Source organism: Callithrix jacchus, chromosome 7, assembly GCF_049354715.1.
Source record: "Callithrix jacchus isolate 240 chromosome 7, calJac240_pri, whole genome shotgun sequence".
Taxonomy (NCBI): domain Eukaryota; kingdom Metazoa; phylum Chordata; class Mammalia; order Primates; family Cebidae; genus Callithrix; species Callithrix jacchus.
The window spans coordinates 2,755,634-2,778,591 of record NC_133508.1 but is presented as its reverse complement, the minus strand read 5'-3'; the positions used below and the strand labels follow the sequence as shown (position 1 = coordinate 2,778,591).

The 22,958-nt window shown below is 47.4% G+C and overlaps 1 protein-coding gene across 6 annotated transcripts in view; it reads right to left on the bottom strand.

The window, feature by feature from the left end:
* Positions 1-16,985, bottom strand: part of LOC144576862 (uncharacterized) — a 139,754-nt gene extending 122,769 nt beyond the window's left edge. For 5 of the 6 annotated variants that reach the window (XM_078329323.1, XM_078329321.1, XM_078329322.1 and 2 more), the window contains exons 1-3: positions 16,935-16,985; positions 7,973-8,178; positions 917-1,158 (exon numbers count right to left, since the gene is read on the bottom strand). In XM_078329323.1, the coding sequence (XP_078185449.1) occupies positions 917-1,158; positions 7,973-8,088 (358 nt within the window). In that variant the 5' untranslated portion in view covers positions 8,089-8,178; positions 16,935-16,985. Of the gene's footprint in view, positions 1-916; positions 1,159-7,972 lie in introns of all 6 variants that reach the window. The other variant, XM_078329319.1, reaches the window with a different exon arrangement.
* Positions 16,986-22,958: the final 5,973 nt, after the last annotated feature.

Here is a 22,958-nt window from a genome sequence, read left to right as displayed (position 1 = left end):
TTCCTAACAAGCTCCACTGATAAACTGAAGGCTTCATTCTACCATCAGCTAAAAGGCTAAATGCAATCAATGATCCCAGAAACAGTTCCACCTGGAAACTTGAACAGCCCTTCGGGGCGAGGTGATTTGAATCAAACAGAATAGAAGACACCCGGAGCATGGAAGGGGGGTGGTGGGAGGATGCGGTGGGGGTGCCCAAGGACAAACTGCTTCTACCACGCTGGCATACGGCGCCATTGCTATGTCCCAGGCATGGCGCCGAATGGGCTCTTTGCCCATCGTCTCAGTTACGCAGCAGAGTGACCCACTGAAGCGGGCGTGACTGTTTCCATTTTGCAAAAGAGCAGACGGGTTCCGATGTGAAATATCTGCCTAAGGCCAAACAGCTACTAACCGGCGCAGCATAACCGTTAGGTTCCACAAGGTCCCTAATGGCCACCTGGGCGCACAGGTGGTGAGAGCGTGGGTCATCCCACTGCCCATCGGATGGGCCCTGGTGGTGACCGGGGAACAGTCCACCGTCAGGTCGACGGGAAAGCCGGCTTGGCACAGAAGCTCCCGCACGGGCGCAGGACACGGGCCGACGCCGGCCACAGCCATGAGTTCGCTGACCTTGGCCTCCAATGCCAGCTGCAGACCCCGTGAGCCGGGGACCCACTGGGGGCATGCATGCAGGCGTCCTGGCCTCCCCGCACTATCCCTGCTCGCGTGACTGTCTCATGGGGCCGGCGCCCCCGTCTCACACCGCGACCTCCGACATACGAGGGCAGAAACCGTTTCTCCACTCAACCGCGCCTTTGCACTCCCAACCGTCGGTTTCAGGTGCCCCGGGTTGGGACAATAGGTTCTACTATTGTCGTGCTTTCCTCGGGCCTGGCGTCGGGGGTGGGGGCGGGCAGGGAACGCGGCGGCTTACCTGGCGTTAGACTGGGCTCCGGCGCGGCTGGCTGCCTCTTCCCCTTCACTGCAGCGTCCTCCTGCCGCTTCTCAGTGGGTCGGCCCTGGCCCCCACCCTCGACCTTTGACCACGGTTCAGGTGGAGTTGGTCCCACAGCAACTGAGGGTGCCCCTCGAGGACAGCACAAGCCTGCTTCCGGCCTGGGGCACCTGCGAGGCCGCGAGGAACCCTGGGACATCCGGTTGCTGCCGCACAGCTGTCTGGGAAGGGACGGCGGTCAGGCCGGTGGGCGGAGCTGCTGAAAGCCACACCCACTCCTGCTCCACCCCCACGTCTTGCTCCCAGGCCCTGGCTGCCGGCACCAGCGGAGTCTATTGCCCTCCAATCCCTCCTGCTACAGCCTAGCAGAGAGAGGCAGGGAGCAGCTACGGTCACCTTTGCCACTTTCTTTCTTTCTTTCTTTTTTTGAGACGGAGTTTCACTCTTGTTACCCAGGCTGGAGTGCAATGGCGCGATCTCGGCTCACCGCGACCTCCGCCTCCTGGGTTCAGGCAATTCTCCTGCCTCAGCCTCCCGAGTAGCTGGGATTACAGGCACGCGCCACCATGCCCAGCTAATTTTTTGTATTTTTAGTAGAGACGGGGTTTCCCCATGTTGACCAGGATGGTCTCGATCTCTTGACCTCGTGATCCACCCGCCTCGGCCTCCCAAAGTGCTGGGATTACAGGCGTGAGCCACCGCGCCCGGCCACCTTTGCCACTTTCTAACGTGCTCCAGAATGTTTCTTATCTCAGGCAGGAAAATAAAATCCACCAAGTATTCTTTCCACTATTTCCTGTTTTACACTAGACCACAATTCTTAAACTTGGAAGCCAAGTATTCGGTCCTTCGGGTTTTTTGGTTTCACTCTCCTTAGGGGCAGAGATGCCAGAGAAAATACAGGATGCCCAGTTGCAGGAAAACAATAAATATAAGTATAGTCCACACACTATTTGGGACATACCGAAACTGTAATCTGTTATTTTCAAATTTAACCTAGCATCCTCTGGTTTTACTTCTGGTACCCTCGATCAGGGTAGTGTCATGGGGCAAAGAGGTGTGTGCTTGTCCCTGGGAGGTAAATGATTACCTTGATATTTCACAATATCATCTTCTCACACACCAAAAAAGGCACCCCTTCCATGAATGTTTTTAAAGGAAACATAATACGGGCATTTTATCTGCCAAATCCACTGTTATTTCCTCTCTGGTATTTATTTGAAACAAATAAAGCTGTCATATATTACGTAAGATAGAATGCACATGTTTTTGTAAATTGGTGGCCAGGCAAGCCCCAAAACTGCTTGACTTTGTCTAGGAAAGAATTCAAGGGTGAGCCCCTGGTATTAGCAATCTATCATTGAACAGTACTGCTGCCCCTTGCCAGGTTAACTCCTAGGAAATGTGCCCAGAGCAGCACTTGTGGGCTGTCAGGAACTGCATTTATATCCACTTGTTCCCACTTTCAATCGCATGCAAATTGAGGGGTGGGTTATTCAGAACTTTCTAGGAAAGAGGCAGGAGCTTGCGAGTCACTGCCTTGGAAAGGGCCAGTAGCTTCCTGGTTGCTGCCATGGCATTGGTAAACCGTAATGGCACTGATGGGAGTGTCTTCTGTGAATGAGCAACGAGGGTGGCCAGGCACCTGCTTTCGTCACCATCTGCTGGTTCCTGCTGGTTTTTTCACTTCATCTTGTGGGGATAGGGAAGTAAGTCTGCTGGTCTCCGCCCTCATTTCTATCTCAGAGATTAAACATTGCCCCTTACTCTTAAGGGAACAGCAAAAGGGCAGAAGTCTGCCTTCTATAACTGCTTCTTCATGATTTTATGGGCATAGGCCTTGCCTAGTGTTGGAGAGATAGTATCTCTGGGCCTGATCTAAGGGGCCCCATAGCAGGATGTGTGTATTCTCCAAGTCGGACAACTGGATGGGTGGGGAAGCCTGATGCAGCATCATCTTCACATGGAATTGTCACAGTCTAGAAGACAGACTTCACTGAGAAGTTAAACAAGCAAGCGTTAAAAATTAGTAATAATAGCTATCAAGGTCTTAGGAAAGGTAAAAATAAAAACAGGTGAGAATAATAGGAATGGTTTATTAGTGCATATACTCTTTCTTGTCATGTTATTTATCTGTCATTTGTGAAACAGCAGCTTTAAGTCTTCTAGGGGTTCACAAGTGTAGGTCATGGTGTCCTCCTCTTATACCTGTGGGGACTTATAAGAAACAGGTTTCATCCTGGACAGGTCTACCCAGCTAGTGATTCCCTGAAGTTTAATCGCGGTGAGGATACTTTACAATACATGATAAGCTGAAATTGATTCAGTGGGTGAGGGGTCCTGTTTTTTTTTAAGTTTTCAGTAATACTAAGTCAGCTGGTTGAATAGGGGAAGCTATTCTTTTCTCTTGTGGGAAAGGGTAATCCTTTATTTTCATAATGTTGAAAGACCTTTTGCACCTTGTCTAAATTTCAAGGGGAAGCACAGTGAGGCATGTCCAACCCCCTGTTTCCTGTCATTGCCTGAGTTTTTCGTGTTTCTTTGGGATTCTCTTCAGCCAAGGGACTTATAACCAATTAAACATTCCAGGCCAGACAGGAATGGAGGTAGGCAGGCATTCATTATCCCTTAAAACCCTTTTAAGCAATATTAAGAGTCAAAACCTAAAACCCAAAATTAAGGTTATACATCAGGAAAAACCAAGAGTACAGATTCAAGTTATACTAGGGGAAAACACTGCTTTTATAGGTCTCTAAGATAAAATATTTTAGCATCAGGCCATAACAACCATGGGAAACAAGAGAAGAAAATATTACGCTGATGAAAAGGCTGAAGAAGACAGTTATTTGTGGGCCTTCTCAAAGGGAGAGCTAAAAGCATCCTGACACAACATTTGAACTTTAGAGTTAGCAATCAGTATTAGTCTGTGTTCGTGCTACTGATAAAGACATACCCAAGACTGGGCAATTTACAAAAGAAAGAAGTTTAATGGACTTACAGTTCCACCTGGTTCGGGAGGCCTCACAATCATGGTGGAAGGCAAGGAGGAGCAAGTCACACCTTACATGGATGGCACGGGGCAAAAAAGGGAGCTTGTGCAGAAAAATTCCGGTTTTTAAAACCACCAGATCTCGTGAGACGTATTCACTGTCATGAGAACAGCATGGGAAAGACCCGACTCCATGAGAGAGTACCATGGGAAAGATCCAATCCCCCTACCAGCTCCTCCCATGACATATGGGAATTGTGGGAGCTACAATTCAAGATGAGATGTGAGTAGGGATATGGTCTAACCATATCAGAATCTGTGAAGTTTTTCAAAGAAATAGGTTATAGAATCGAAAAGCAAACGTTTTTGTCATTTTACTAACAGCAAATCTATATCTTAGGACAACCTTATTTTAACACAAGGGACTGTTCTCTAGAATGACTATCAGAAACAATTCTCTTTTAATGGCAGCCAAATTAATTACATATAAAATTCCTTTATAAATTACCCTTTAGAAACATTATCACAGCTTAGACCATGTTTGACACACTTGGACTTTCTTACTTGCCTAATACTGCTGCTTATTTAAATACCCAAGGACAAAGAATTTATCATATAAGATTTTTTTTATAGAAAATTACTCTTTATATCCTTCCTTACCAGCAACTTTTTTTTTACATCTCTCCTTTCTACTTACTGGTTTCTTTATATTTTAAACTTCCTTTTTAATAACTTCTGAATCAGAAAAAAATTATTCTTTTTCCCAGTAAAGAATACATCTTCTTTGGCATATTTTATATAAACCTAGGAAGCAAGAAATCCTAAACTGGTTATTAGATATTATCACTTTATAGAGAAGGAACCATTCTATAATTTTAAGACTTAAACCACACAAAAAGCTCATCATTTAAAGGAATTTTAATCATTCCAAAGCCTGAAAATATCAGTGGTTTACCTAGATAAAAATTTTAAAGTTACATTTTAGAAGATGCAATATTTCCTTTAAACTAATCGGTTTAGATTAGTTTCTTTGTTTAATTTATGAGCGACCTTTTACTTATAAGCCAATTTGATAGCACACTAGACACAACACACATCACAAAAAGTGACCTATCCAGGATAGCTGGATCCAAGTTATTTGAAAAATTGAGACATGCCTACCTGGCCAAATTTTGTTTGCCCAGATAGGTATGGAAAACAGGGAGTATCAGGGAAGGGGATCCCATAGAAGGGAGGGGGCAAATGCTATTTGCTCAAGGGAAGAACTGAGACAGCAAAGAGTCCACCCAGCAGCAGAGACACCAAAGAGAAACATTCAATGGTCACTTGTCTGCCACAGAGGAAAGATGTCTGTCAGGAAGATCAAGGACCCCCAGTAGTTTTACTTGAGCAAGGCAGCTGGTTGGGAGCGAATGGAAGAAGGTTAACTCTAGTACTGATTGGGTAGCTTTTTCCTTCTTTCTCCAGGATGGTTAGAACATTCTCATTGACAATGGCCCTCTTACTTACAGTAGGCACACTGATTCCAGCCCAGGGGCCAGCAAGTCAGGGGCTATCATCTGGGTATCTCAGATGTTGCTCTCATGACACTTTCTTGGGATAGGCAACCCTGAAGGGGGAGTTGGTTTAAAGTATTCACTAGCAATTGTGCTTTTTGCCTATTTCGTTTGGGTCTCTCTGCCTGCTTTGACCTATCCCTATTGTAAACTCTAAAGGCCATATTCAAGAGTTGGTCCATTGGGGTTTGGGGTCCCACTGCTGCTTTTTGCCTATTTCGTTTGGGTCTCTCTGCCTGCTTTGACCTATCCCTATTGTAAACTCTAAAGGCCATATTCAAGAGTTGGTCCATTGGGGTTTGGGGTCCCACTGCTGCTTTTTGCCTATTTCGTTTGGGTCTCTCTGCCTGCTTTGACCTATCCCTATTGTAAACTCTAAAGGCCATATTCAAGAGTTGGTCCATTGGGGTTTGGGGTCCCACTGCTGCTTTTTGTACTTCCTCCTAATGTCAGGGGCAGATTGAGTCATAAAATGCACACCCAAGAGAGCTTGCCCTTCTGGGGAGTCTGGGTTTCCCTTAGTATATTTCCTGAGTACCTTAACCAAACAGCCCTGAAACAGAATGGGATTTTCATTTTTTCCCTAAGTTACTTCCTTAACATTGTTAGGATTAACTGGCTTAATCACACACCTTTTCCTCTGCTGCTTCTCTGCAGCACAGAAAGTGGATAACAATACTTGCAAGTCATACCAAGTTAAATCAAAGAACATGGTCAATTTAATAAACTCTTCTCTAAACTTGCCTGGATTCTCTAAGAACTGGCTAGATTTTTCCTTGCATAAAGCCAAGTGAGGCACAGAGAAAGTCTCACGTACTCTGATTATTCCTTTGTTCCTGTCAGCTACCTCCCACAATGGACACAGGTTTGATTTCAGGGGCTCATACAGAGCCCCACTCTTGGTGGTACCGGTTGGGCTTACTTTCTCAGGCAGTGAGGGGGGATAGGCTGGGGATAGCTGGATAAGGGGGAGGAGTACATGATGACCTTGGGGTGGAATGCTGTGTTACAGACCTGGTGGGAATCCCCTCTTTGAATTGGGGAGCTGAGGAAACTCTGGGGGAGGGTATAGACATTCTAGGGGGAGTGGCTAGGAGGGAGTTCCTTAGACATGACTTCCTGGTGCCTGGAAGTAACATAAGCTAGTAAAGGGCCATAAAAGCCTGTACATAAGGGATCTCTTCCAATTTTTTGTTTTTATTGAGACTCTGCTCTGACACCCAGGCTGGATTGCAGTGGCACAATCACAGCTCACTGCAGCCTTCAACTCTTGGGCTCAAATGATCCTCCCACCTCAGCCTTCCTGAGTAGCTAGGGTTACAGGTTCATACCACTGTGCCTAGCTATTTTTTTTTTAATTTTTTTTAGAGTTTTTCTAAGGCTAGTGAGAGAGAAAGCACTGGGCCCTCGCAGTTCTTCCTTTCAGATTCCCACTTCCTGTAGAGAAGGTGTACGGTATAGGTAGCAGGGTGTTACAAAAGTGCATTATAAGTGTTTGCCAGCGAATTAAACACTACAACAGTATTTTTATCAAGCAAAATACACAAGGAAAAGCGTAAATCAAGTAACAATAAGAAAAGAAAATGCTTCTATGGAAAATGATAACTGCAGGGCAGAAAGCAAGAAAAGGCAAGAATAAGACTCCCCTAGGGTGGGCCTGCACCCCACGGTCCTGGAGGGAATGTCAACACTGAAAACCGCAGAGCATCTTGGGGGCAGCCAACAATACCAAATGCCAAAAACCCCAGAGTACCCAAGTATCAACCAGTGAGAATTCCCCACCACCAAATGCCAAAAGCCCTAGAATTCCCCAGGAGCCAGGAAACAGCGAACCCCAAAGGCCAGGTAGGACCACAGAACAACGTGATTCTGGCGTCCCAGAATCAACACACCGGAGAACCTCTCCAACCAAGTGTCCTGCCTTAAACAATTGCCCAAATACAGTTAGAAGAGAACCAAAGCAAAAACTACAAATGAAATATACATTTCAGGCTGGGCATGGTAGCTCACATATGTAATCCCAACACTTTGGGAGGCCAAGCCAGGCAGATCACTTGAGGTCAGGAGTTCGAGACCAGCCTGGACAACATGGCAAACCCCCTCTCTACTAAAAATACAAAAATTAGCCAGGCATGGCGGTACACTACTGTAGTTCCAGCTCTTTGGGAGGCTGAGGCATGAGAATTGCTTAAACCCAGGAGACAGAGGATGCAGTGAGACAAGATTACACCATTGCACTCCAGCCTGGGCATCAGAGAAAGACTCCATTAAAGGTGGAAAATAAAATAAAATGGCCAACGGAAAAATTGTGCCGATGGCATTAGAGGATAAACAACAGAGAGAAGGGGTGACAAGGACGTGGCAGGGCAGGTGTGCTTCTGTCCGGAGCAACCAAATAGTGGGGGGCTTTGAATTGACTACCTAGCCAAAGGCCTCATTTCCTGGCCCACCTGACACTGTTGGGGGTGGGGGTGCAAAGAGGACACTTACCTGTCTGCAGAAGCCGAAATGCTGCCAACCAGTCTGTAACATGGTGCTCGGGTGAAGGTCTCCTCCCCAGGTTTCCCTAGCTTGGGCAGACTTGGCTGCTGTGAGGGGACCAGCATGCAGTCCAGTGCCCAGTCAGCCGGAGTGGTGGGTCTCACAGGAGGCAGCGCTGTGTCCACTCACCCTTCCACTCGGTCCTGCGGCCCCACCTGCAGGAAAGACCATGGCTTCTAAAAGGCGTGTGGCTAGTGTTCCAGCTTTGAGCACCACATCACGAACCACCAATTGCTGCCTCTTGCCATCTCGCTATCCTGTCACCTCACACTGTCCCGCCGGTCACAGACTTGCTGTCTTATCGCTGTGTCTCACTGTCTGGCTTCTTCCCACTGTGGTTGCCAGGATGATGCAGGCAGGTGACCCCCCCAAATTGGGGCTTAACCCAAAACGGTTCTTGGCTTTATGTAGGAAAGAATTCAAGGGTCAGCCAGAATTGTTCAATAACAAGCTTTTATTGAAGGGCACTGCTCCTCACAGAGGGAGGAGAGCTAACTCCTAGGCAGTGCCTCCAGAACCACACCTGTGGGCTGGCTGCAACTGCATTTATACGCAGTTATACTCACTTTCAATTACATGCAAATCAAAGGCTAGGTTAATGCAAACTGAGGGACAGCGTTATTCAAAACTTTCTAGAAAATGGGTAGTAACTTCCTGGTCATTGTCATGGAAAGGGACAGTAACTTCTGGGTCATTGCCATGGCATTTGTAAACTCTCATGGTGCTGTTGGGACTGTCTTGTGCTAACAAAGAATGAGGGCAGCTAGCAATCCCTTCTGTAGCAGCTGCCTGTTCCTGCCAGTTTCTTCACTTCATCCTTTGAGGATCGGGAAATAAGTACTGCAGGTGTCCTTCCTCCCAGTGACAGCAACCTCAGCCTGCGCTCATGACTGTGTTTCAGTCACAGAGAGTCAGACCATCTGGACACAAGGGAATTCAACCAAAATGAAGTGAAGCCCCAAAGGTCCCTCCTTGCACACACACCGACGCTTGCTGAAGGAAGCAGAATGGCAAAATGCTCTGCCATTGCTCTGGTCGGTGTGAACTTACTCTCAGTGTGAACTTCGACAGGTTACTTCACATCTCTACGCCTCAGGAAAGGGCTGGCATGGAAATAAACAAACTATAATGTAACCCTTGGAGTCAGAACCGGTGACTGCACTGAAGTAGGACATGCGCCACTTTATAAGCAATTTAGACCCATCGAGAAAGAGGAATTAACTAAAGTTACCAGTGAAACTGACTAAGATGGAACATGTGTCACGTTACTCATAAAAGCAAAACGTCAGTGTCTGGGGAAGACCGAAGCTTGCCTCGTGTTTGTCTTTTGCTACCATGTCCTTAGTTCCAGAGGTGCCTCGGCACAGAAAAGTGAGGCTCCATGCTTTGGCAGGAACCAGCAGACACAGGAAAGCATCCCTAGCTGCCCTCATTGCTCACTAGCATAAGACACTCCGACCAGCACCATGACAGTTTACAAATGCCATGGCAACGACCTGGAAGTTACCACCCCTTTCCATGACAATGACCAGGAAGTTACTACCCATTTTCTAGAAAGTTCTGAAAGGCATTTTCTAGAAAGAAATTGTGCAAAGCACATGTGCAGGCAAATGTGCATGGTTTGCCTTTCCCCTGATATGCTCAGAACTTTCTAGAAAATGCATTTTAAAGCCTATCTTCCCTCTTGATGAGGATATTCTCTGCAGTGAGAAGTGGGAGACCTGAAAGACATGATTTGCCTTTTTCCCTGATATGCTCAGAGCCAACATTCCCCAACTGTCTTATATCGCCCTGCCCTGCCCATCCCTTCCCCAGCATCCTCCCTCAGGCATCCTGATTAATATCCCTTCCATTTCACGCTTCTCCCTCAGGATGGAAGTTGCCATACTCACACACAGCTACCCCCTTTGGTAACACTGTGACCTCTCACCCACTAACCTGGACCTCCAAACTCATCTTTATCCTTTTGTATGTCTGTGTGTGCGCATGTGTGCGTGCGTGCATGTGCCTGTGTACAAGAATTTGAGAAAGAAAATTAATTTGGCGTTTAGAGAAAGGTTGAATTTTTCTTAGTCCCCATGGGCTCTTTCCTCCAGTAACACGAAAATGACCAGGGACTATCCCAGGTTTGAGTTTCTCATGCTAACAAAGAGGCTGGTATACAAAAGGGCCTTCATCCAGCTCTGGGCTTCACACCTGGCTCCAGGTACCCCAGGGAGTAAAGGACAGCAGCAAGGCATTGTGTAATCTGTTCTCACCTAGGGCCTCTGTGCTCTGATCTCTTGGCATAGAGGGTCACAGGTGTGGAAGTCCCCATACCTCCCCCTCTGCCCATGTTCTTTCCGGATGAAGAAGAAGAAAATAGAAACAAATCCCCTTAAGGCTCTTCTAAGAAAGATTCAAAATATTCTTTTTCACTCTTTTTTTTTAAGGAATGGAGTCTTGCTCTGTTGCCCAGCTCACTGTAACCTCCACCTCCCAGGTTCAAGCAAGTCTCCTGACTCAGCCTCCCCAGTAGCTGGGACTACAGGTACACGTCACCACACCTCACTAACTTTTTGTAGTTTTAGTAGAGATGGGGTTTCGCCATGCTGGCCAGGCTACTTTGTAACTTCTGAACTCCAGTGATCTGCACACCTTGGTCTCCCAGTGTGCTGGGATAGCAGGTGTGAACCCCACGCTCAGCCTTTACTCTATTTTCTCTGGAGCCATAGACACTGGAAAATTGGCCTCATTCCCCCAGAGCGGTGCCTGTTTAAGCCTGTTTTCCCTCACTAAGAGGATGATCTTTAGCTATATCATCATAACGGCCTGAACAGCAACGGATGAAGTGCTGCTTCAGCTTCTCATGTGTGCCTAGAATTGTTCTAGGAATTGCAGGCTGACAAAAGGAGCAGGAGTAACACTTGCTTTCAAAGACCTTAGAGCATGGGACAGTCCCAAGAGGACTGCCCCACCTGAGGAAATGTACCTACTGAGTCACAGGGCTTATGCCACATCGGCCCAACACTGCAGCCTTGTGGCTTGGGCTGGGATGCTTGGGACAGAAAAGGCCTCAGTCAAGGAAGTCTCTGAGCAGTCAGGTGCTTCACATGGGCAGCAGAGTGAGGTGAGGGAGATGTTAGGGGACCGGCACCCTGTCTCCCCCTTGGCCATGTGAATTTCCACTGCGCTTCTTCTGGGGCTCCAATTACTCTAATATCCTTTCTCTTATCCTAACTATCCTTTCTTTTACTCCTCAGCCTTTTTTCATCTCTCCCGAAGGATGACAGCCCTCCTAATCAGGTTTAGAGGTCAGGAAGGGGACAAAGAAAGAAGAAAAACTTAGACCAAGTCCTGTTTTGTTTCTATCCAAGACTCTTGATTTTAGAGAGCTCCAAGGACTGGGGAGAAGGGAAGGGGTACGTTATTAACAGGAGCCATGGAGTCAAAAGGCATCCACCTGAAGCACCTTCTTCTGCCCTGCTCAGAACGATCAGAAAAAGCCAAGGTCAAAAGCAAGGCCAGGTTGGAATGTGATTAGAAAAGTCATGAGGGAAAAAGCAGTTTCCTCTCCTTAAACAAATGTGAAATACACTTCTTATAGCAGTAAATAATCATGCAGGATGGGGCGTACATGGTGTAAACACCTTTAACACAATTCTAATTTTCTCTTTGCTTCAAGAGGCACAGACTGTTATGGCAACAAAACAGAAAAACAGATCACAGTATTAATTTGATATCTCAGCTTCATTTGTTCCACATTTGCAACGCAGCACTCGCATAATAAACAGCCCGGGCTGAGCCAAAGCGTGGAAAGCAGCAGCGCCACGGAAGGCCACCGTGGGGCACCCTCTCAGCCTCGAGTTCTGCTAAATAAAAAATAAATAATAATTTTCTACAAAGAATAGCCGTTCGGCTTCCCACACAATTTGATATTTGATTGATAACACTTAACAAGCAGATAATTCTATCCTTGTCCGCCCCATGCTGATATAATGGAAAACATCAAAAGACAGTAGGCCGGCCGCGGTGGCTCATGCCTACAATCCCAGCACTTTGGGAGGCTGAGGCAGGTGGATCACAAGGTCAAGAGATCGAGACCATTCTGGTCAACATGGTGAAACCCCGTCTCTTCTAAAAATACAAAAAATTAGCTGGGCAGGGTGGAGGGCGCCTGTAATCCCAGCTACTCAGGAAGCTGAGGCAGGAGAATTGCCTGAACCCAGGAGGCAGAGGTTGTGGTGAGCCAAGACTGCGCCATTGCACTCCAGCCTGGGTAACGAGCGAAACTCCATCTCAAAAAAAAAAAAGACAGTATCGCGTTGCAGGGACAGTTCTCTACTGCGAGTTTTCAGCGGGAGAAACTTGCCTGGCCTAGCTCTTCACTCCATGTACCTGGGCCCTTCCTTCATCCTCCCTTATTCCTCCCCATGAGAGTAGATGAATACAGGCTTGTATGAGCTTTCGTTTGCTGCTGTAACAAATCAACCGCAAAATGCTGGCTTCACAACCACACAAATTTATGATGATACAATTTCAGAAGTCAAAAGTCTAAAAGGGAGCTCACTGCGCTGAAATTGAGATGTAGGCACAGTTCCTTTGAAAAGATTACTCTACTTTGCAACTAATCTTTTCAAAACAAAAATTTGATTGTTTAATGTGGAAAAAAAGAAAGTCTTCAACTTCTGATGGAAGAATAAACTGCTAAGGCATTCCTTGGATGGAAACTTGGCACTACTTTGTAAAGTTGAATATTCTTTTACTGATATTTTTTATATAATTTCTGTAATTTAAATAAACTTTCACAGTCAGGTACAGTGGCTCACGCCTATAATCCCAGCACTTTGGGAGGCCAAAGTGGGAGGATTACTTGAGGCCAGGAGTTTGAGACAAGCCTGGCCAACATGGAGAAACCCCGTCTCTACTAAAAATACCAAAATTAGCCAGATGTGCTGGCGGAAGCCTATAGTCCCAGCTACTTCAGAGGCTGAGGCACAAAAGTCACTTGAACCCAGGAGGCAGACGGTGTAGTCAGTGGAGATCACGCCACTGCACTCCAGCCTGGGTGACAGAGAGAGACTGTCGGAAGGAAGGAAGGAAAGGAAAGGAGGGAGGAAGGGAGGGAGGGAGGAAGGAAGGGAGGGGAAGAAGGGGAAGGAGAAGAGAGAGAGAGGAGAGGAAAAAAAGAGAGAAAGAAAGATAGGAAGGGAGGGAGGGAAGGGAGGGAGGGAGGAAGGGAGAGAAGGAGAGAGGGAAACTTTTCAATGCCATGTCTTAAAAAAATATCTAAGATTGTTCACTGCAGTGCTATTTATAATAGCAAAAAACTGTGGAGGCCGGGTGCAGTGGCTCATGCCTGTAATCCTAGTGATTTGGAAGGCTGAGGTGGATGGATCACTTCTGGATGGAAGTTCAAGATCAACCTGGACAACATAGCAAGACCCTGTCCCTACAAAAAAAAATAAAGATAAAAATCAGCTGAGAATGGTGGTGCATGCCTATAGCCTGAGCTACTTGGGAAGCTAAGACGAGAGGATTGCTGGAGCTCAGGAAGTCAGGGCTGCAGTGGGTAATGATAGCACCACTGCACTCTAGCCTGGGGGACAGAGCAAGACCCTATCTCTAAATAAAAACGAACAAGAGCCACCTATTCAACATATACAAATTTCAAGAACAATGCTGAGCCTGAACCAAGTGGCATGGTGATACATACAGTAGGATATCCTTTGTTTAAAGTTTAAAAACCTGTTTAAACAAAAAAAAAAAAAATAACCATGTAATATACATATGGTCCACAAATATGTAGTAAATGTATAAAAACAGAGAAGAGAAAATAAAAGAAGGCAACAAGAGGGATCAAACTTGCTTAGGGTTGGTGGTTAGAGAAAGCTTTCTGGGGAGATGCTTGAATGACAGGAAAGGAACTCCCTGGGGGTGCAGGGATGGGGGCGGGAGCTGAGGCCCCCGTACAGCCTGGGCCCACACTACACAGCTGCAGGGCTAGGCTGCTTGGAACCAAATCCTGCTCTGCTGTGCAACCCATGTGTGACCCTGGGCAAGTGACAGAACCTCTCTGCCATGTCTTTAGTAGCATAAAAATAAGAAACGCCAGATAGAGGTGATGGGGAGGAAGGCAGCAAATCACACTGCTATGTGTGTACCTATGCAACAATCTTGCATGTCCTTCTCATGTAACCCCAAACCTAAAAAGCAATAAAAAAAAATAAAATTAAAAAAAAAATAGCATCGGCCTCATAGGGGTGCTGGAGGATGAAATGGTTGGCCTAGTATGTGAGCGCAATGCCTGGCCTGCAGGGAGGATGGTGTCGATGTTTGCTCTTATATTCCAGGCAGAGGAAACTGTAAAGTCAAAGACTAGGGTGGGGGAGGAAGGACAGGCAGAAAAACACGGAGAATGAACATACTGGCAAGAAACCCGGAGGAATGGAGCCAAGCAAGCCAGCAGCAACTGGATGGCATTGAGGCTGAAGAGCCAGGCAGTGGTCAAATGGTAGCCACTTGCACGGAGCCTGGCTACCATTCCAGGGGTGCTAGAGAGATGGAAGCCATGGAGAAACGGGGTCAGATGTTTACTTGAAAAAGATCACTCTTACTCATTAATGAAATTGAGCGAACTGCTGACATGCTCAGCCATTTAATGGATCGAGAGGGAATTATGCAGAGTGAAAAAAGCCAATCCCAAAAGGTTATATACGGCATGATTCCATTTATACAACACTGTTGAAATGCCATTACAGAAATTAGGAACAGATTAGTGGTTGCTGGTGGTGAAAGAGGGGAAGCAGCACCCAGGCAGTGATTATGAAAAGCCAACACAGGGTCCCTGTAACAACACACTGTTCTGTATCTTCCTGGACTTTGTCGATGTAAATATCCTGGGTAAGACCCTGTACCATTGTTTTGCAAGATGTTACCATTGGGGAAAGCTGGTTAAAGGGTATATTCTTCATATTCTCTTTTGAAACTTCATGCAAACCTCTGATTATCTCAAGAAAATTTAACAGGAATACAAAAAAGAAGAAAAAGGCCAACTCCCCTTAGAAAATAATTTAGAAACTCGTATAAGATAGAAACTCTAAAATTTCACTCCAGAGAGTAGGGATACGGTCCTTTTTGCCTGGAAAAAGTTGAAGGCATGTCTAATCAAAACATACTCTCCAGCTTTGAGGACTGCTGCTTCCTGGTGTACTCTCCAAAATTATCTTGCTGAAGTCACAAAGAAAGCAACTTCCATGACAAGGAAGCAGCTAGGACAGTGAGAGCTGGACCCCAAGAGACCCACCATCTACACCTACAGACAACTGTGCATATGTGATCCAAGTTGTCTCATCAAGAAAAAAAAGAAGACAGAATCAACATCTCCATAGTCTCAATGTCTGTGTCCTCCAAAACTCGTATGTTGAAATTCTAACCCCCAAGATGATAGTATTATGAGGTGGGGACTCTTGGAGGAGATTAGGTCATGAGGGCAGAGCCCTCAAGAATAAGATTAGTGTCCTTAGAAAAGGGACCCCAGAGAGCCAGCTCATCCCTTCTGCCATGTGAGGGTACAGTGAGAAGATGACCACGTACAAACCAGGAAACCGGCCCTCACCAGATGCCCGGTCTGCCAGTGCCCTGATCTTGGACTTCGCGGGCCCCAGAACTGTGAGCAAAAATGTCAACTTATAAGCTACCCAGTCTGTGGCATGTAGTTACAGCAGCCCAAAGAGAAGAAGACAAACACAGCAGCCATAAAACAGGATTTGTCTGGCTCCTTCCCATCTGCTATTCCAGGGCCTCAGCACCACCCAGTGGATTACCCTGCCCCTGAGGATAGCTCATCTGGGCATGTGGGCATGTCTTCCTAGACACCATGACAGGCCATTCTCTGCCTCCTTTGCTCTGGCACCTTATGAACTACCACCAAGTGTCTGATGTTTGTGCCAAGGCCTCTGCTGCTCACAAACCCCATGTGTCCCCACCATGGTGCTGGAAACCACAGGGTTCTGTGGGGGCTTCCTCTCCCACTTCCCACTCTGCCTGCTGCTCCCAGCAGTTCCAACAGCAACTCTTGTTAGAACAGTGACTGCCGAGGGGCCACAGGATCTCCCAGTGAAATTGCCTGTTCATTTTCCATTTGAAGTCCCCGTTCTCCAGAATTTAGGCACAAATCCATGAGGACTTGATTGAGAACAGATCCCCACATCTCCAAGTGGGAGGCACTGTCTCTGAATGTAGCCTATGGCCTTGGTTCTCTCTTTTTTGTTGATTTTTTTCCCTCCTTAGTTCCTCAGCCAAAAAGACCCTTGGGAATAATTCAGTGAAAGAATGGGAAGGGGAGAGGAGGGAGAAGGAGAGTGAAAGCATGCAGCCTCTAAGTTTGGAAAAAGAAACATTTTGCCTGGCCAAGCTGGCCAACGCATGCTCCAGGGAAAATGTAAGACAGAATGAACCTCAGAGGGTGGGGCTGCACAGAAGTGGCACGGACCTCCTAGAAGAGTGTGGTCCAGGCATGGGAGCAACTGAGAGGTCAGAAGTGAAGACACCGGGCTGAGTCAGAGAGATGTGTAGGAAAGAGAAGAAGGTAAGACCCCAGGTCTCAGGCCTTGGGTACCATGCCAAGCAGCTTGGAGTTTATAACAAATCCAGTTCTAGGAATCTCTCCTACACCACTGTTCATACGTGTTCTGTGACGGTTGTACTCCAAGATTGGTTCATTCCAGCCATGACCTTCCTTGTCTTCCTCTACAGCTGAGCCTATGAAATGAAAGCCATCTCTTCCCAGCCTCCTTTACATCTCAGTTGGCCATGTGCATTTGAATGGAAGCCGTCCCTGTGAAGGAGTTTTTTCCTCCAACCTCCCCCCACCAACCCCCATCCAGAAGAACGCAATGTCTCAAAAGAAAGCTTTTGCCCTGACTCTTACCTTTGGGCATCTTCCTTCCTGGCTGACATACAGGCACAACCAAGATGATGTGGCAGCCGCCTTGTGACCAGGAGATCAAGCCACGCTCTAGGAGGGCGGAACAGGAAGAGGCTGCTTCCTTCCCAGCATCTGTTGGCAGCAGCCCCAGCCCTGGACTGTCTACTTGCAGATGTCCTGTTACCCGGACAGGAAGGAAGGAAGGGAGGGAGACAGGCAGGCAGGAAGATGCAAGGACAGAGGGAAGAATCATGTTGACAAACTGTCATCGGATTGTTTACTCGCAGGAAAACGTATTGCCAGACACTATGGGATCATTGGTAATATCAAATAAATTGGAGGCCGGGCGCGGTGGCTCACGCCTGTAATGCTAACACTTTGGAAGGCCGAGGTGGGCGGATCACCTGAGGTCAAGAGTTCAAGGCCAGCCTGGCCAACGTGGCAAAACCCCGTCTCTACTACAAATACAAAAAATTAGCTGGGCATGGTGGCGCGTGCCTGTAATCCAAGCTAATCAGGAGGCTGAGGCAGGAGAATCGCTTGAACCCGGGTGGCAGAGGTTACAGTGAGCTGAGATCGCACCATTGCACTCCAGCCTGAGCAACAGAGGGAGACTCCATCTCAAAAAAAAAAAAAAAAATTGGAAATAATTGATATAGAAATGGTTACATAAATTATGAGCCATTCATGATATAAAATACTATGTAGTGGGGAAGTACACATAACACATATGGTGACACAGAGACCCTGGGCCACATTGTCAAGTGAAACAAACCAGTCAACGGAACAATACAGCTGCTCCTTGACTTACAAGGGGGTTGCATCCCAATAAACACATTGAAAGTTGAAAACATTGTAAGTTGAAAATGCATTTAGTCTGCCTAAGCTAATGAACATCACAGCCTTGGCTTACCTTAAATATGCTCAGGGCACTCACACTGGCCTAGGGAGGGGCAAGATCATCTTGCACAAAGCCTGTTTTACACTAAAATGTACATATCTCATGGACTTTGTTGAATACTGCTCTGAAAGTGAGAAGCAGAATGGGTGTTTGAAGGATGGTTCCTGTCACGTGGTATCACCTTCACACCATCGTAAATGAAAACCCCGTATGTTGGGGAATGTGTGTGTGTAGTATTGATCTGCTTAAATTATGTGTGTACATACATATCCCTGTGCATCTAACTATGCATCTAGATACATGGAGAAGTATGTATACCAACTGTTAGCAATGGTTACTTCTGGGATTGTGGGAGAACAGGGATGGGCTGGAGTGACTACAGAGTGAAACCTCCATAGGTTTGGGGTGGGGCAATGAAAAAGTACAGTGTCGGTTTTCTCACTCCACCCCAACTTTGGTAATAAGTTCTTCGTCGTGGGAGATCATCCTCTAGATGCCTTTGACTCTAGACTTCCAAACACCCACCTTCCACTGTAGAACGGAAGACCCATGGCTGTGGGGACAAGGAACCCATTTCAACTGTCACATTGATGGCATTAATGCGGGGCTTTTGCCTTTCTTCTGGAAACCTAGAGATGGAATTCTTGTGCTTCAGTCAAACAAGCAATTGGGCCATTCAAATAATTGCTTTTATGACACCCCAAATCCAACCGAAACACCATCACCCCATTCTGGTGGGTGGCTCTCCACCGCCCTAACAAACCTGGTCCACACAACCTGCTACCAATGATGTCGTAGGACACTTTCCTTGGACCCCAGCTGTCCCTTCCTCTCCTGGACTGGCAGGAGAATATTCCCTATCACTTCTCCACAGCAACGGGAAGGGATCTTTGGGGGAGGAATGTGCCTGGGCCTGGCTTTGGGGGGTCTGCCTGATGCCATGAGTGGGTGGAACGGATGTGCCCTAAACATTACACAGCTGCTCGGAGGGACAACTGCTGAGTCATTCACAGCACAATGGGCATGAGGAGGAGCATTTCCAAAAGTGGCTGCAATGAATGACTGGGGACATTCACAAGGCACAGGTCCCTGAGCACACAGCCCTGCCTGCACGTGAGGTCCTGTGGTGGTGAGGCTGCTGCAGAGTCCCACTGAGGGGAAAGAATCCACATGGACAGTCACGGCTGGAACTAACCAAATCCCTTCAGAAGCATTATGTTAAGGAAGTGCAAATTATTATTATTATTATTTGAGAAGGAGTTTCCCTCTTGTTGCCCAGGCTGTAGTGCAGTGGCACGATCTCGGCTCACTGCAACCTCTGCCTCTGGGGTTCAAGCGATTCTCCTGCCCCAACCTCCCAAGTAGCTGGAATTACAGTTATCTGCCATGATACCGGGCTCATTTTTTGTATTTTTAGTAGAGATGGGGTTTCGTCATGTTGGCCAGGCTGGTCTCGAACTCCTGACCTCAAGTGATCCACCCACCTCGGCCTCCCAAAGTGCTGGGATTACAGGCATGAACCTCTGCACCCAGCCATAGGAAGTGCAGATGAATAATGGTGCACAGAAGTTGAAGAGAGGAGTGGGAGCAGACAGTTTTATTTCAAAGTTGGCACAAGGACCCGTGAGAGAAGGACAGAACTGAGGTGGGCCCTGTACAGCAGTCTCGGAGGCACAGGGATGGCCTCCAGGTGACCACTCTCAGCCTGGAACTCCCCAGAGAATGAAGGGACACCACAGTCCCCTCTCAGTGGGTTCCCTGCATCTTACAGCCAAGTCCCACTTCAATCCAATACTCCAGGAAGACTTTACTGGCTACCTTTTGTGCAAAACTTTGAGGTGGGGAGATGCTAGAGGCCCACCTGGTGCCTGTGCACATGGGCAAAGGGCACTGCTGAGCCCCGCAGGAGCCCTAGGGGAGCTGTCTCCAGCAGAACTGCTGCACAGATGGTGGTGCTCTGCACAGAGGAAGAACAATGCCACCAACAGTAACTGAGCACAGGGAGAGGGTGACCAAGTGCGGTGCTGGCTCAGGAAGGCTGCATATGGGATGGCCCTCTCCAGCTCCATGTCAGATACTCCCGGGGCTGGTGGTCACAGCAAGCACCCTCCATCCTCTGCTCTGCTCCTAAGGGCCCCTTCTGATGTCCAGCCTGGGGGCCTCTGCAAGGCCAGAGTGGAGAGGTCCGTGGGAAGCATGTGATGGGGTAGGGCAGAGGGCTGGGGCACAGGTAGAGTTCAGCACAGGAGGTGAGGCACAGTTGGGGCGCAGCTGTCATGTGTGTTATGTGTCATGCACAGCGTTGTGCATGGTGGAATGTGGATGTGGTGGAAGAGCTGTGTTGTATCGACACGGAGCAGGAACCCCTCATTAAGGGCCTGCTGGGCACGGCCTCCCCATGCCCAAACATGGGCATTTTTTTAAATCTTAGGCCAGGCACAGTGGCTCACACCTGTAATCCCAGCACTTTGGGAGGCCAAGGTAGGAGGATCACCTGAGGTCAGAAGTTCAAGACCAGCCCGACCAACATGGTGAAACTTGTCTCTACTAAATACAAAAAATTAGCCGGGTATGGTGGCATGTGACTTTAATCCCAGCTACTTGGGAGGCTGAGGCAGAATTGCTTGAACCTGGGAGGCAGAGGTTGCATTAAGCGGAGATTGCACCATTGAACTCCAACCTGGGCAACAGAGTAAGACTCCATCTCAAAAAGAAAAAAAATTATATTCCTTCAAGAAAAATTTCAGGTTATCTAGTTGACCCTAAAAAATAAACAAACAACTTAAAATTCCAGGTACTTAGATAGCCTTAAAAAACGAACAATTTAGTAAACAAGAAGGTAATTGTAGCTTAAAACAAGAGCCAAAACAGTGAGAGTCAAAACGTTTAGTTCCTTATAGAGACTAGAGATAACATCTTAACATATGTCCCTGAGTTGTTGTACAGATACCCAGACCCCCACCAAGAATACTCACTGGCACACAGACCTCAGATAAGGGGAGCAGAGGACCTCTGATCCCCATTCTTTATTCTAAATTTCTTCCCGAGGGGTCTGGAGGAAGCCACACCCATGAGCTGGAGCTAACATTCTTTTCTGTTGATCTGAAATTTTTATTGTATTTTTGAGCTGGAGTCTCACTCTGTCTACCAGGCTGGAGTGCAGTAGCATAATCTTGGCTCACTGCAACCTCTGCCTCTCAGGTTCCAGCAATTCTCCTGCCTCAGCCCCTCCAGTAGCTGGGATTACAGGTGTGCCCCACCACACCCAGCTAACTTTTTGTGTCTTTAGTAGACGGGGTTTCACCATGTTGGCCAGGCTGGTCTCAAACTCCCGACTCAGGTGATCTGCCCACTTTGGCCTCCCAGAGTGCTGGGATTACAGCGTGAGCCATCACACCCAGCCGAGCTGAAATTTTTAGACAAAACTTTATTTCCCTAACCAATCACTAATCAGAAAAGCCTTAAATCCACCTGTGGCCTGTAGGTCCCCTGCCTGGAAATGTCCCCAGCTTTTTAGTTCAATGCAAGGGATAGCTTCCTTGTATTGATTTGTGACTTTGCCTATAACCTCTGCCTCCCTGCCTTTAAAAAGCCTTACCTGTAAGCCCTCTGGGAGATCGGGACTTAAGCGTGAGCTGCCTGGTCCTCCTTGCTTGGCACCCTGGAAAGAAAAGCCTTCCTTTCTCCTGCTGCAAACCTCAGTGTACATCTCTGGTCTTATCACAGTGGGGCAAGGGATAACAGGAGTGGTGTGCTGGGTGTGGGGTAGGAGCTGCATTGTGGTGCAGTGTTGTGGGCCGTGTAGGAGCTGAGTTGTGGTGTAGGGTCATGCATGGATCAGGAGCTGAGTTGTGGTATAGGGTCATGCATGGATTAGGAGCTGAGTTGTGGTGTAAGGTCATGCATGGATTAAGAGCTGAGTCGAGGTGTAGGGTCATGCATGGATTAAGAGCTGAGTTATGGTATAAGGTCATGCATGGATTAAGAGCTGAGTTGTGGTATAAGGTCATGCATGGATTAGGAGCTGAGTTGTGGTGTAAGGTCATGCATGGATTAAGAGCTGAGTTGTGGTGTAAGGTCATGCATGGATTAGGAGCTGAGTTGTGGTGTAGGGTCATGCATGGATTAAGAGCTGAGTTGTGGTGTAAGGTCATGCATGGATCAGGAGCTGAGTTGTGGTGTAAGGTCATGCATGGATCAGGAGCTGAGTTGTGGTGTAGGGTCATGCATGGATTAAGAGCTGAGTTGTGGTATAAGGTCATGCATGGATTAGGAGCTGAGTTGTGGTGTAAGGTCATGCATGGATTAAGAGCTGAGTTGTGGTGTAAGGTCATGCATGGATTAGGAGCTGAGTTGTGGTGTAAGGTCATGCATGGATCAGGAGCTGAGTTGTGGTGTAGGGTCATGCATGGATTAAGAGCTGAGTTGTGGTATAAGGTCATGCATGGATTAAGAGCTGAGTTGTGGTATAAGGTCATGCATGGATTAGGAGCTGAGTTGTGGTGTAAGGTCATGCATGGATTAAAAGCTGAGTTGTGGTGTAAGGTCATGCATGGATTAGGAGCTGAGTTGTGGTGTAGGGTCATGCATGGATTGAGAGCTGAGTTGTGGTGTAGGGTCATGCATGGATTAGGAGCTGAGTCGTGGTGTAGGGTCATGTATGATTAGGAGCTGAGTTGTGGTGTAGGGTCATGCATGGATTAGGAGCTGAGTCGTGGTGTAAGGTCATGCATGGATTAAGAGCTGAGTTGTGGTGTAAGGTCATGCATGGATTAGGAGCTGAGTTGTGGTGTAAGGTCATGCATGGATCAGGAGCTGAGTTGTGGTGTAGGGTCATGCATGGATTAGGAGCTGAGTTGTGGTGTAGGGTCATGCATGGATTAGGAGCTGAGTTGTGGTGTAGGGTCATGCATGGCTTAGGAGCTGAGTTGTGGTGTAGGGTCATGCATGGATCAGGAGCTGAGTTGTGGTGTAAGGTCATGCATGGATCAGGAGCTGAGTTGTGGTGTAGGGTCATGCATGGATTAAGAGCTGAGTTGTGGTATAAGGTCATGCATGGATTAAGAGCTGAGTTGTGGTGTAGGGTCATGCATGGATTAGGAGCTGAGTCGTGGTGTAAGGTCATG